The 14191-nt window shown below is 39.6% G+C and overlaps 1 protein-coding gene across 1 annotated transcript; it reads left to right on the top strand.

Annotated features, from left to right (window-relative positions):
• Positions 1-499: 499 nt before the first annotated feature.
• tnnt2e (troponin T2e, cardiac) lies at positions 500-14160 on the top strand (the record flags this gene model as incomplete). Its single annotated transcript, XM_084573866.1, has 15 exons — positions 500-534; positions 641-648; positions 5805-5828; positions 5955-5969; positions 6493-6513; positions 7097-7118; positions 7213-7273; positions 7959-8075; positions 8171-8248; positions 9157-9270; positions 9361-9473; positions 9571-9661; positions 10135-10175; positions 10988-11025; positions 14021-14160. 15 exons carry the CDS (start codon positions 500-502, stop codon positions 14053-14055), a joined length of 813 nt encoding a protein of 270 aa, XP_084429992.1. The 3' UTR covers positions 14056-14160.
• Between the last annotated feature and the right edge of the window lie 31 nt (positions 14161-14191).

Here is a 14191-nt window from a genome sequence, read left to right as displayed (position 1 = left end):
TGATCAGTGCCAAGAGGAAATGGCTGAGGATTAGGCCTGGAGCTGTTTAAAGCCCTGGGCCTCTGCCTGCAGTGCCCATGGTGGAATCATTTCAGATTCTACAATTGCTCCAATCTCACAGCGTGTAGCCAAGATTTCTTTTTTGTAGATTTTCGTTCAGTTGTTTGCACAAATGATAAAAGCACTGAAAGCTGAAGAAAATAACGGGATACAAACCATCTGTCCGAGGGGAAGAGATTTCAGCGGCTTGTGAAAACATTACAGTCAATGAGATAAAGAGGAGAATATCAAGAGGGCAAACAATCATACAAATCGCAGCAAGGAAAGGATTACATATTTAAAAATAAATCCAAACAGCATCATTGTTTGTGTCCTTAAATAGCTTCATTAAAATTCCTTTCTTATCTCAAAATAAGGACATTTATTAAAATGCATCGTGCTATGTGTGGTGAAATTAAGCCCTTTCTTCCCTCTTTGATGCAGGTAATTGTAAATTACAATGGCTGACGAAGAGGTAGTAGTCGAGGAGGTGCCGTGAGTACTTTCACTACATCCTTGAAGCTGTGTTTTAAATCCAGAAACTGAGCTGATGTTGACTGATCGCTCCAAAAGTTTACTCCTCTACTTGTTTTCTTTTCAGAGAGGAAGGTGAGTAAAAGACTTTGTGAGCATCCGCTGTGTTTTTGAAAGCAAAATGTCACTTCTAGCTTCCACTGCTAGACGCAGCTGACCTGATTATGTCTGCTCGGAGGTAGAAATGCGGCGGGAGGAAGTTGGAGGCTTTTGCATGGCTTCACGTGTGCATCCCCCTTGTTTCCGGTGTCTCTGTTGCTGTCAGTGATAAAAAGCCATCGAGAGCTAGCTGAGAGTGTTTTCTTTTTGAATGTTAACACCTCTGCTGTCAACGCTGATCTGTCAACTCGTGTATAACTGTCAGGTTTTATTGGAATTGGTCTCTGTCTCATTTTTAGCTTGATTCACATGTATATATACTGTACGTCTCAATATTCTGACAGAAGACTGATGCCCTCTGAAGATTAGATTTTGTCTGATCAAATCTGACTTTGAAAAGACTTTATATTGTAGTGGAAAACATTTAATAAAATTGACTGATGTATAATCTGGGTTTATTTTACATATGTTATATTTACATATGTTGCTTTTTATTTCACTACATTTGGGGGAAATTGTGCCTTTTACTCCACAATATACATATGCATGAATGGGCCTGCTTCCACCCATACCAAAGACGTGAATTACTGAATGCTAACCAATAACTATTCTTTAAATAATCTCTTGAACATGGCTTCTGTGGTAACCTGTGGCGGTAACATGTATTTATAATTGGCCCTTTGCTGGCTTCTGATTGGTCTGTTGACAACCAACCAGATGGCTCCTACCATTTGTCAAGTCCCAACTTCCTGTGTTACTGTTGCTAGGTAAGACAAACTATAGCCATGCTGGAGTTAATTTCCACAGAACAATGCTATAATCGAGTCTGTAACCTGGAGGCGACACACCTATTGGTTGCAAAAGTTAGAAATCTCTTTTCGCCATTGTCTTATCAGAATATAGAATAATATCTGTAAACACAACATTGGAATTGCATTATGAGGCTGATTCAGGAAGAAAAAAAAATAATATTCTGCACGCAATTAGATGGTCTCAAACTAATTAAAATCAGCAGCATTCAGATAGTGTGTATTTTTTTTTATTTTTCTTGAAAAGATCAATCTTTTCTGATATGCTATTTCTGTAAGGACTTCACCTGTCCGTCCTACGCAATCTCTCAATGGACAGCTAGCGTCTGCTGTTCAGAAACTGCAGGCTAGCACGCTAGCTTAGCCGTAAGCCTGAAGTTCCTAGGAGAAGAAAACATATTCCTATCGTTTGACATGTAACAATGCAACAAGGTGGGGAAAACTGGTTGTCACTGTAAGTTGGCCAGGACTTTTCTTCTTCAAAAATATGTACCATTTTATTTATGTGCGTTAACTTTAATGCTGCTGTGAATGTGTTTGCTAGCTGCACGTGCTTTGCGCAGGTTATCAAGTTAGCTTAACACAACTACCGGAAACCGGAAAACAGCTAGCTGTTGAAAGGTAACACAAAAACACCTGTTGTGCATATCTCAAACTAACCAATTATTACACTATATGTTACTGTAGTAAAGTCAACATGTGTAACAACGACACCCCGTGGTTGTAGCTAGCTTGAGGTTAGCTAAAAAGTTTTAGTTTAAGGCTAGCTTGTTGTCACTGGGATTTAGCCCTTCTGCTAAGATGGGCAGCTGCTGTAGCTTTTAATTTAATAAATATCTATGTGCTGTAAATTTTCTCTCTAACTATGAGCAAGGATATTTCAAAGTGTGAAGCTATTCCATAAGAGATTCATGGTCACAATAGCTTGTGTTTCTGAATTGTTAACTACGCCATAGATAGACTTAAATCTAATCTCTGGCAAACTGAATAAAGAATTTGCCAGTTCATTAGGTACACTAAAAACAAATGCGTCCTACCATAACAGTCCTGCACTGAATGTTAGCTTCATGGCTGTTCATTTTGGAGGAGGTATTTTCGTGGTGCTTTTAAACTGGACTGCTGAAGTGTTTCTATTGTTTAGCCTAGCCCACTGATTAAAAAGGGGTTGTGAAAATAATAGAAACTTGTTATACTATGATACAACACACTGCAGTTCAAAGGTACTACGAACCACAGCCTCCAAAATGAAAACATAGTTAAATCTGAAGCTCTCTCTGTTATTTTAAAGAAAATAAACCTTCTTGAAGCTTAGATTTAGTGCAGGACTGTTTTATTAGAATGAATCTGTTTTCACTGGAGTACCTAATTGACAAGTGAGTGTATATTTAACAGTAAAATGCTGCTTACGCATTGATGGATCACCAACAACAGTCTAATAGTCATTTACATAAGACACTGGGGACATGTTTTGTGCAGAATTTTATATTTTAGGAGGATTTTGATATATAGGATTTAGATTTTTTTTTTTATATTTACATTGTATTAGCACTTTTTTGTCATAAGTTATGTATCTGTGCACTTCCTCCACCTCTGATGAGCACTGGATTGAAGTCCTAAATGAGACAGGAAACACAACAACGTTTTTGCAGTTTTCCTCTTCTACGCTGAGATTTTTACTTTCATATCTGACGTGCTACAAACCGCTCAGAGGCTCAGCTTGTGATCTGAGATCATACCCCGTCTTTAGCTTTGTTCAGAATGAATGTCAAACACCAGCGCTGTTTTTCGGCGCGTCCCCAGAGACCAGAGACGGCATCACAGTGCTCAGAGTATGACCGAATCCCAGCCGCAAGCTGTCTGCCAGCATCTCATTGATCCACTAATCCATATTTTTACTCAGTCATGGAGACGCTGAAAGGGAAAGGGCTTGTATGACTTATTTTTTGTCCATTTTTCTTTTTCTCCTCCTTTTTTTTCTTCCTTAAACCCTTGTGGCATTGTAGATCAGCGTGTGTGTAGTACCGTGTCTTCGTTTGTCATGTTTCTGTCCACTAATAAGAGAGCGTACCTGCAATAATTCTTCTTATATTATCTTAAAATAGAAGAAGCTGCGCCCGAAGTAGAAGGTAATTCTCCACTTAAAATATTTTTCTGTGTGCCAGCTAATTTTTGTAGAGCATAATAATATTTATAAAGACTGAGGCTAAATGTTTCATTTCATATTATAATAGTTTTATGAGCAGCATTGCTTGAGCCAACATAAATATCACATACGCACCCATTTCATATTAATATAACACAGCCTCAGTGGAATCTCTGAGTAGGCTGTTTAACCATCCACCTGTATGTTGCAGTACACTATATCATCTTTTCATCGCCTCTCATTTACTTCAGCACCGTCCACTTTTAAATCAATCATTAACTGCTTTCTCACATTCAGTATTTTTACTCACTGCAGTAAAAACGTGTTCACCGCCTGCTAAATTAGTATGTGATGAAATTATTCCAAAATGAGATATCCATGTTGAGAACATCCTGATATCATATTAATTACAGTTTCCAAGAAAAAGTCAAGAGTATTAACTTGTTTCATGTTTATCTGTTGTCTTACTTATTTCGAGACGGAACAGATAGGTTGTTTTATAAAATGTAATCTTGAGACGTGATTGTGCCAGACACCTAATCATAGTTTCCTTCTTTCTCACCACCTCAGAGCCTCCCGTCGACGCAGCCGACGGTAATTTCTGGGTTTCTTCAACTTCAGCTTGAACAATTTGCTTACTTAATTCGTCTTCCAGCATTTATTGACGAGCTGTTTTCTCACTGCTTGCACTGATCGTCGTCTTCCTCCTCGGATTACCTTCACAAAAAAACTGCAGAAGAAGAAGGTAACAGTCTGTGTTTTGGATGTCATTTGATTGGGGCGGGAAATATTTGTCTGAAATCGGCTGTTTGAACGTCCACCTGCATGTTACACTAAATTTATATTATCTTTTCATCGCCTCTCATTTACTTCAGCACCGTCCACCTCTGAATAAATAATTAACTGCTCTCTCATATTTAGTAGTTTTTAATTTGTGCAGTGTTTTTGTGTTTTTTGTGAAAATCATAATGTAAGAAATTACAGTTACAGAAAATCTCAGAAGTGATTTATTCTTTAGATTCAGTGTTGACGTGTTTCATGTTTATTCGACTGCAGAGATGTGCTATTTATTTTAAGGCAGAAAAGAGAAGTGTTTTTATAAAATGTAATCTTATGACATGATTGTGTCAACATCTAACGATGTTTTCGTTCTTTCTTACCACCTCATAACCTCCTCTCTCCACAGCTGAAGGTAACTAGTTGACGTCTTTTCCTAAACCATATTCTTTTTTAACCATTTGCCTTTCAACATTTATCAATAAGCTCTTCTTCATTTCTTGCACTGATCATCATCTTCCTCCTCGGTTTGCCTTCACAAAGAACCTGCAGAAGAAGGTAACGTTATATTTCTTCTGTTAAAATGTGTGCCATTGCGTGACAATACAATGTTCTGCTGGCAAACTTTTGAACCTGGTATTTGTGTGGATGTTACTTAGACATGTAGCACCCACCTAGACCAGACCAGGCACCCCCACCCCATAGGCAAGACATGGCAGCAGTCATCCCCAGCAGGATGCAGCCTGACACACAAAAACGGTTTAGGAACAACTCAAAAAAAACAAAAAAAAACATGAAAAACAGCACAAGGTGTTGACCTGGCCTCCAAATTCACTAGATCCCAAACTGATCAAGTATCTGTGGGATGGACCCAAAGCCCCCCCCCCACTAACAACATTCTGTTGCCAGACACCACAGGACACCCTCAGAAGGCCCCATGTCTGTTCTCTGATGAGTCACAACTGTTTTGGAGGCACAAGGGAAACCTATTAGGAAGGTGATCATAATGTTATGCCTGATTGGTGTATGTCATAATTGTTAACGTTATGTTAACTTTTAATTGCTTCTCATTTATTTCACCACTGTCAGCTTTCAAATAAATCATCAATAGCTTTCTCATGTTCAGTGTATTTCACTCACTGCAAAAATGTGGCCTGGGATGAATTCATTCCAAGACTAGAGACTCATTTTGTGAAAACTGTGTTGTCAAAAATTGCAGTTTCTAAGAAAAAGTGAGTACTGATTATTTTTGAGGTTTTGAATTGGTGGTTCCTGACAAGCCGTTGACTTGTTTCACTGCAGAGATGACTTATTTATTTTAAGGAGGAAGAGATTGCAATAGAAAATGTAATCTTGTGAAATTATTGTGCCAACATCTAATCATATTTTCGTTCTGTTCTCAGAGCCTCCAGCCTCCACGGCCGAAGGTAACCCCTCTGTGTCTTTAACTTCTGCACTTGCAAGTTATATAATTTACCTTCAACATTTACTGATGATCTGTTCTCCTTCTTTTCCACTCATCATCCTCTCCCACTCATATTACCTTCACAAAGAACCTGCAGAAGAAGGTAGCATATATTCTGTCCGTCTGTTGAAACGTTTGCGCATGCCGTGAAGAAAATAAGTCTGCATCACTCTAGTTTGTTAAAACATATCTTGCCATGTTTTACTGCCACCTACTTCAGGCAAGGAGACATTAGCGTTGAGATATTTGTTGGAAATGGTAATAGGAAGTTCAATTTTGTGTTGCGAATGAATTCATTTACAGTGTAAATATCCTGCTATCTTCCTATGGCTTAATATTTTTCCTGATAACACACTTCTATAAAACAATTGCTTCCACTGTCTGAAGGTAAACTAAGATTTCATGGCTTGAAACCCACAGTGTGCTTAGACTAGCTCAGTATGACATGGCATACAGAAACCGTTCAGACTTTCCATTTCTCCTTTCGCACGTACAAGAAGGGTATTGGGATCAAAATATATGGAGTAAATATCAGACCTGAGGGGAAATGGGTTTTGGAAATAATAAAGGAATTTGTATTCCGCCTGCCGAAGCACTAACATTTACCCTCCTGTCCTTTGCCGCAGAGCCTCCAGCTGCAGACGAAGGTACTCTGTGAGAACGTTTTGTGATCATTGCTGTCGTTTAACATGAACGTCTGACATCTTCTATTGTCCATTTCATAACTACTGCAAAGAGAAAAAAAAAGACGCATGCACACAAGCACTGCCAAAATAAAGGCGACTGCATGTGGTATTGCAAAAAAAAAAACAGCTTTTAGGAGGCTATGAAGAAATCCTGTTTTTATACTGAGAGCACTGATTTTCTGCATGCTGTTAAATATTCTGCCTGCTGTTCATTTCAAAACGACTGTGCTGGACATCATGCATAAAATAAAGGTGCCAGAACAGTTGCACTGAATCCTGCAGGATTATTTTTTTTATTATTATTATTATTTATGAGTGTTTGTGCACTGTATCTTCTTCTAGTGAAACCCATCTTTTTCTGTCAAAGATAAAGCTGTTTGACGCATGAGTTGTGGATTTTAGGACTGGAAAGGTGTTGTTGTGAAGATTTATACGTCAGCGTCAAACTGATGAAATAGACAATAAATTGTGTTAAAGATAAATAAAGGCATAAATCCAAATGCAGCGATACTAAACAAAGTGTGCTTTCTGTTCATTGTGACAGATGAATCCAAACCCAAACCCAAGTAAGTTTCTGAATTTCAATCGATTCACTTCAAACAACCGGCAACAGAGCGCTTAAAGTCCTCCTCAGACTAACTCGGAGACGTTGCGTTGCAGGGCGTTTGCTCCACCGATAGCTGTGCCGAAGATACCCGAGGGAGACAAAGTCGACTTTGATGTAAGTGACTGATGCCTTTTTAAAGAAATTCTTTGACTTTTTAACATTTCTTGCCGAGGGTTAGACGAGAAGATCTTACAAACCTAGCCTCGCACTGTCTAAAGATAACGGACTCCTCTCAGTCTCACTAATTAACACAATATATATATTTTGATCTGTGCATTTGATGTGTAAATAAATCAGATTGTAAAAATTCTGGTTTTGTGATGTGTTCTGCTGTTTCTTTGCCAGGTGCAGTGACTCCTCATTTAAATAATAAGAGTACAGGAAGTCAATGTCTTGGCCAGGAATTAGTCCAACACATTGCCCTTGTAAATCCATGAATTAACACCTTTATGTTTTTGTTTTTGCACCAACTGAATAAATTAAACACTTTAATTCGACATTGCCCGAGTAGCTTTTGTGTAATTGGCCTTATTTTTATTGTTCAGACATGGGGGATATAGATCTTCTCACCAAACTAGCAGCTTAGGAGCTACCCAAGTATAGATTTCTAATAAAAAAATAATTCTGAATACTTTCAGTGTATCTGTTTTTCTTTTCTAGTATTAAATATATATATATATATATATATATATATATATATATATATATATATATATATAAGGATTGTGTTCTAGTTAATGTGTTATTGTGAGTGGATCCTCTTCAGTGTTGTCCTTCACACGTGTGCATGTGACCGCAGGACATCCACAGGAAGCGTCAGGAGAAGGATCTGGCCGAGCTGCACTCTCTGATCGAGGCCCACTTCATCCAGAGGAAGAAGGACGAGGAGGAGCTCATCGCTCTTGTTAACAGGATTGTAAGTCTTCCAGGAAAGCACGCCAGATCACTGGAGTGATGCACCACCCAGCAAACAATTACACTGTTTGTGTTTGTGTGGGCACGGATGATTAGGAGAAGCGCCGTGCTGAGAGAGCCGACCAGCTCAGGATCCGGACCGAGCAGGAGAAGGAGAGGCAGGCTCGCCTCGCTGTGAGTTCTTACTAATTGCAGCTTTCTCAGGCTTTTTCAGGACATGACCCTGAATCCCATAAATAAATAGTGTCCTATCGCATGCTCTCCTAAAAACTAGCAGGGTGTCAAACAAAATCCTGATAAACAAAACTCAAACCCCACAGCCTTGAGCCGTTTGTCTTGCACCAGTCATTTGGCTCATTCAGCTTTTACCAGCTTTATATGGGATGGAAAAACATGGAGGTTTGTTTTCTTTATCCTGTCAATCGCAAATGATCCACATCTAAGTCAGGACCACTATACAACCACTGTAAAGCTGTCCTCGATATGTTTATGGTAAAGATACTTATTGTTTAATATGAATTTGTCAACTCAAAGCAACGAACGCACAGAGAAAATGACCCAACATCTGTAATACCATTCAGGTTTGTGGAGCTTTATAGCGTCTTTCAGCTCATTGTTTTGAATTTAAGCTGAAAACTGAACTGGCTGCATTGTTTCAGCCACAAAAATGCAGCTGGTTTTGGATAAACAAATCTAACAATCATCAGGTGAACCCCTTGGACCATTTAGTAGTTAAAGAGTAGCTAGATGTTTCCTTTAAGAGGACCAAGATAGTGCTAAAAGGAGTATCAAAGCCAAATGAATGCTAGTGTTCGTACTACCTTCTAAAAACGGAACTGCATGATCTTAAAAGATGCTAATATTGTTCTCATACCTTAGTGAAAAACTGATTATTGTCGGTTTAATTTGTACCTTCCGTTATTTGTTTTTTATTGAAAGAACAGTAACTGTTTTCATGACAACAGCGTAAAAGTCTGTGGAAGATGTCGCCTTCAGTACTGCTTCAGCAGGTGGAGAGACAAGAGCGCAGGTGGCGTAACTCTGTTCCACGTCACCGTTTTTTTTAACAATCTGTGTGACAGGAAGAAAAGGAGAGGAAGGAGCTGGAGGAGGCGCGCAAGAAGCTCGACGACGACGCCAAGAAGAAGAAGGCTCTCACCAACATAACTCAGCAGTACGGTGGCGTCCAGCAGAGGGTCAGTCACACGAGCATTCGTAAACAGGTGATCAGATTTATCGTGTAAATGTGGTTCATTCACGCCTCCTGTATGAACTCCCCTCTCCAGCAAGATGGAAAGCGCGGAGCGAAGAAGCAGACGGAGAGAGAGAAGAAACGGAAGATCCTAGCGGAGAGGAGGAAACCTCTCAACATTGACAACCTCAGCGAGGACAAAGTGAAGTAAGGACACTATGGTTCACATCTCTGTGAGCATGCATCTACACTTCCAGTCCGATGCAGGTGATTAATTATTATTTTTTTGGCTTTTGCTTTAAAGGGAGAAGGCCAGTGAGATGTGGCAGTGGCTGTTGACACTGGAGGCTGAGAAGTTTGACCTCACCGAGAAACTGAAGAGACAGAAATATGATGTGAGTCCTACGCATCAGGGTGTTCATGCCCAGATTACACCTTTGTTATCACCCATAAAAGACGGGGTCAGTGCAAAAGTGTAAAATATTTTTAAATTACATTTTGGGAAATATATTTATTTGATTAGTTTTGCAATAAATACTAAGCTACAGCTAGTAGCCAGTTAGCTTAGCTTAGAAAAAAACAGGAAACGTTAGCCTAGCTTTGTAAGATGCTAGAAGTTTATGTCGGTACATGAGAGTAGCATGAACCTCGTTGAAATTTCAGCAAGACAAGGAATATATTTCTCAAAATGTCATATTTTTTATTTTTTTATTAAAGTAGATCAGTAATAGATAAACACTTTAATTTATATGAATTTAGATTACGGGATAAAATGTCACTAGATAAGAAAGCTAAGCTGCGTGCGCCGCGCCTCTACTGCGCTCTGTCCCGAGGGCTCCTGTTTAAATGAATGTGACTTGACTTCCAGATCAATATACTCCAGGCCCGAATCAGTGAGCAGCAGAAGTTGTGAGTAACCGTAACTTAAAACGAGTGTGAGCCTCGTGGTTGTTGTGTAGTCTTTCCTGTCCGTGTGTCAGAGGGTCACAAACCGAGTGTCGGAGGGTCGGACCGAAGCTGGATAGCTGCCGAGCGTGTGAGTTTCAGACAAGAGGTCAAACTTGTGGCGTAACCCCTGGAAACCGGTGGTTGAAAATCCATGCACCAAGTGGAAGATATTGCAGCAGTGGGATATTTTTCAGTTAACACTTCATGCAGGTTAGAATAGCAGTTCCCAGTCTCCAGTCCTTATGCTAAGCTAACCAACTGTTAGCTGTAGCTTCATACACAAAAAGCATCTCTCTCAATATGCTATATAATTCATTCAATGTGTCTGAAGGCGTTATTCATACACCACCAAGTTACTCTTGGAGACTGATGTGCCAAGTATAATTTTGGAACATGTTCATAATCTGCTCCAGGCACAGATCTGTGTCTTCAGAACATTATTCAGCTGTCATACTTTTTCCCCTCATTTTGATAGCTATGATTTGGTCTGAAGCCACATTTTGTCAGTCAGGACAGCGTCTCATCCCTCAGTTCTAGCTGAAATGTTATAAAGATTTCATTTCTGAGAATCTGTGGGCTTCGCTACAGCTAAATAATCAGCTCAGTTATGGAAAACTAGAGTCCCTCGTTCGCTTTTGTATTTATCTGGATGTCGGGGCAACTGCTGCTGAGTTCTTTAGGACCACCAGGTCCGCTCTTTGGCTCAGTTGGCATCCTCTTGTGTCTGCTGTGTTTCTTGGGCTTAGCCAGTCCTCCATGTTTGTCCCCCACAGATCAATCTGCTCCAGGCTCGCGTTCAGAATCACCAGAGGTAAGTAGTAGCCATCTTTGAGCTACACCTGAGATCTTTCAGGGGAGACTTTCCAGGGGTGGGAATCTCTTTTCAGACTTTTCAGGGGGATATCTCATATGAAAATATCCAGGGGGAAAATCTCAGGTGTCTTAGACTGTCAGTGAGAAATTTATTTATTTTTTTATAAAGCCACTGTTGTAATATAACAGTTGGTATTGGTCTTCAATTAAAGAGCCTCGGGAAATCTTTTAGTGAGACAATTCCACTCTCAAAAAGTGAGACTCTATTTGTGCAAACATAATTTGGTATTTAGTACTTTCAATAATTGTCTCTTAGTAACGCTGAGAATTTGCTGCTTTCCAAATCTCTTCGGTGTTTTGAGAGCATCATTTTGTCACATTATCTCTCACGCCCAAGGCCTTTTAAAGTCACATAATCCTACTTGATACAAAGTAGGAATTTGTGATGAAGATTAACATAGGCACAAAAAAGTCTACTTGTTTCCTCACTAGTAAAAAGTCTTAGATTTTTTTTTTTTATTACTTTTTTTCTTAATTTCTTGTTGGGGTAGGCATGCTGTATGTGATTACCTCTTTACCATCATGTACTTGCTTCTTACGCTCCCTAATATTCATTATCCTCTTTTAACTGATACATCAATCATTTTCCATTCATTCATTACTCATCACCCCTTCCATTTTTTCCATCGTGGCAGTCTGAAAACACTGATCCATAGATATGATTGAGCTTTGAAGCTGGTAAAATAATTATTCTGGTGGTTAGAAGAAACATCCCCCCAAAAAACAGAAAAGCCAGACAGTCAGAGACTAGATCAGCCACGTGCCCTGATGAAATGTCTCTGAGTGAGACAACAAAGCCTCGGATGCTTATAAATTATGAAATGTAAACCGATCGGCACAGACGTTCTTGGAAGAGTGTCCTTGAAGAGTTTAGTGTGTCAGAATCAAAGACGGAAAGAAAGAGATGTCTGTGTTGAACCAGCTGGTAAGTGTTTATAGTCTGCTTGTCAAATATCTGGTAGATATTTGTGAATATGGGCAAAAGTGCAAACAGGACACAACAAGGCAAAGGATCAAAGGTAGGGCTGCTGTCGAGAGGACACTATCATCGCCTGCCAGCTGTGTCCAGTGTGAAATTGTGTCCTTTGTCTTCCACTAATAGCATGAATCTTTGGTGTTTGCCCCTTTTCTTTTATCTATATTCCATTGGTCCCTCTCATTTTCATACAGCACATGGGGAACATGTGGTATGAAAGCTGGCAGGAGTCGTTTTAGTCTCTTTTTCCGATGCTCGATTTCTCAATTTTAAACAGTTTGCGTTCAGTCAAAGTTGTAAAGCAGCTTGTTAATATTTAATGCTTGAAGTTTTGGCTTCTTTGGCTAAATGAAAACAGGCATTTGTAGTAAAACCAAAGCGAAGTTCAACGGGGAAGACCCAAGGCATTGAAAGTTACAGTGCGGGACTTTTACATGTAAATGGTGTCCGTTACATTCAGGACCTCAGCAAACAGGTTTACACGATGCTGACCAAACTAAGCAGCGTCAGGTACATCTCTATACTAGTAGCGTAGTTTTAAATCTGTTGTCTGTGCCAACATTCCTGTGCTGAGTTAAAAGAGGAGAAACCATAGCGATGGATTAAAGCAAAATTTTTTCCTTTTTTTTTGTTGTTTGGCATGTATTAGCTCAAAGTCCATATTAAAGTGGAAAGAAGTTACAAATGTGATTAAGGTTCTCTGAATTGGTGTCTAGTTTTTAGGACAAATTAAATAGAACCTAGGTAGTGTAAGATTGCAGAAAGCGATGGTGAGGACACACATGGATTTCCATTGGTGTGACTTTTCCTCATTGAAGAGTGCTGAAACCGTGTTTGTGTAATTACTCTGACTGCCAGAAGGGGGACATAAAAGCTCCGCACTGTAGCTTTAAAGGGGAATTAGCGTTTTTCACAACCTGGAACTTATTTATGGCATAAAATACGATCGTTTACTCACCCATATGGCTTTGGTGGCATTTGGAGTCGTTCGGACGATATTTAGATCCAGTGGAGCGCCGCGTATATCCATATAGTGGGAGTGACTGGGGCACCGAAACGTAGCCTCTAAATAACGCATTATCTGCTGTGAAAGTCATTAATTTCACCAATATTTTGTTATGATACACTAGTGCTATTCCCCTTTGAGTCCAGAGTTACCTGTTATCTATTCGCGGACGTGCAGCAATTTGTTGTTCTTAGGCCAGCTGTTCCTCTCTCTGCCTCCGCATCCTCTTTTCAACGAGCTCCTCATCCGTATACTCTGGCTCAGAGCGGTAAGGATGTTCGTCATAAACAAACCACAACCTCAGAATCGGAAAAATATTCAGCCATGTTACAAAAAAGTAGAAATTACAGATAAACAAGCCGACCGTTGCAGGTGCGCACGGCGCTCAGAGGTTAGTAGGCCAATCTACAGACCCCAGATGATGATAACAGCGTATCATAACAAAATATTGGTGAAAAGAACGAGTTTCGCGGCAGATAATGCGTTATTTAGAGGCTGCGTTTTGGTGCCCCAGTCACTCCCACTATATGGATATACACGGCGCTTCGTTGGATCTAAATATCGTCCGAACAACTCCAAATGACACCAAGTTATATGGGTGAGTAAAAAAAAAGTTGTAAAAAATGGTAATTCCCCTTTAAATAGACGTCATCAAATGATCATAGCTACAAACAAGCTAAGGAGTATAACCATTGAATTGTTAAATTCAGCTGTATTTTCTCCAAACTTTAAAGTATTTTTTCCTCTTAGACTTTTAAAATTTGAATTATTTAATCATTTTATAGCACTTCATTTGTATTCATGACTACAACATAACTGTGCCTAACTTATTTAATACTGAATAATCTGAACCTCCATACCACGCTGTCACTAAAGTACAAACATGCCTCCTAAATCATCGCTTACACCTGTAACACTCAACTGCTCTATTTTTTGTCTGTGACTCCACAGCGCCAAAGGAAGAGGGAAGGCCAAGGGCAGGGTGAGATAGACGGAGACACCAACAGAAGTTCTCAGAGGAGCCGTCTAAACATGAATAGCAGTGTTGAATTTCAATCTCTGCTTCAGCGCAGACAGCGCTGTGTCTTTGTTAAAGCTGCAGCAGATAGTTGTAGACACGAA

The sequence above is a fragment of the Chelon labrosus genome (genome assembly GCF_963514085.1).
Source record: "Chelon labrosus genome assembly, chromosome: 23".
Lineage (NCBI taxonomy): Eukaryota > Metazoa > Chordata > Actinopteri > Mugiliformes > Mugilidae > Chelon > Chelon labrosus.
This window is presented reverse-complemented; position numbering and strand designations above follow the sequence as displayed.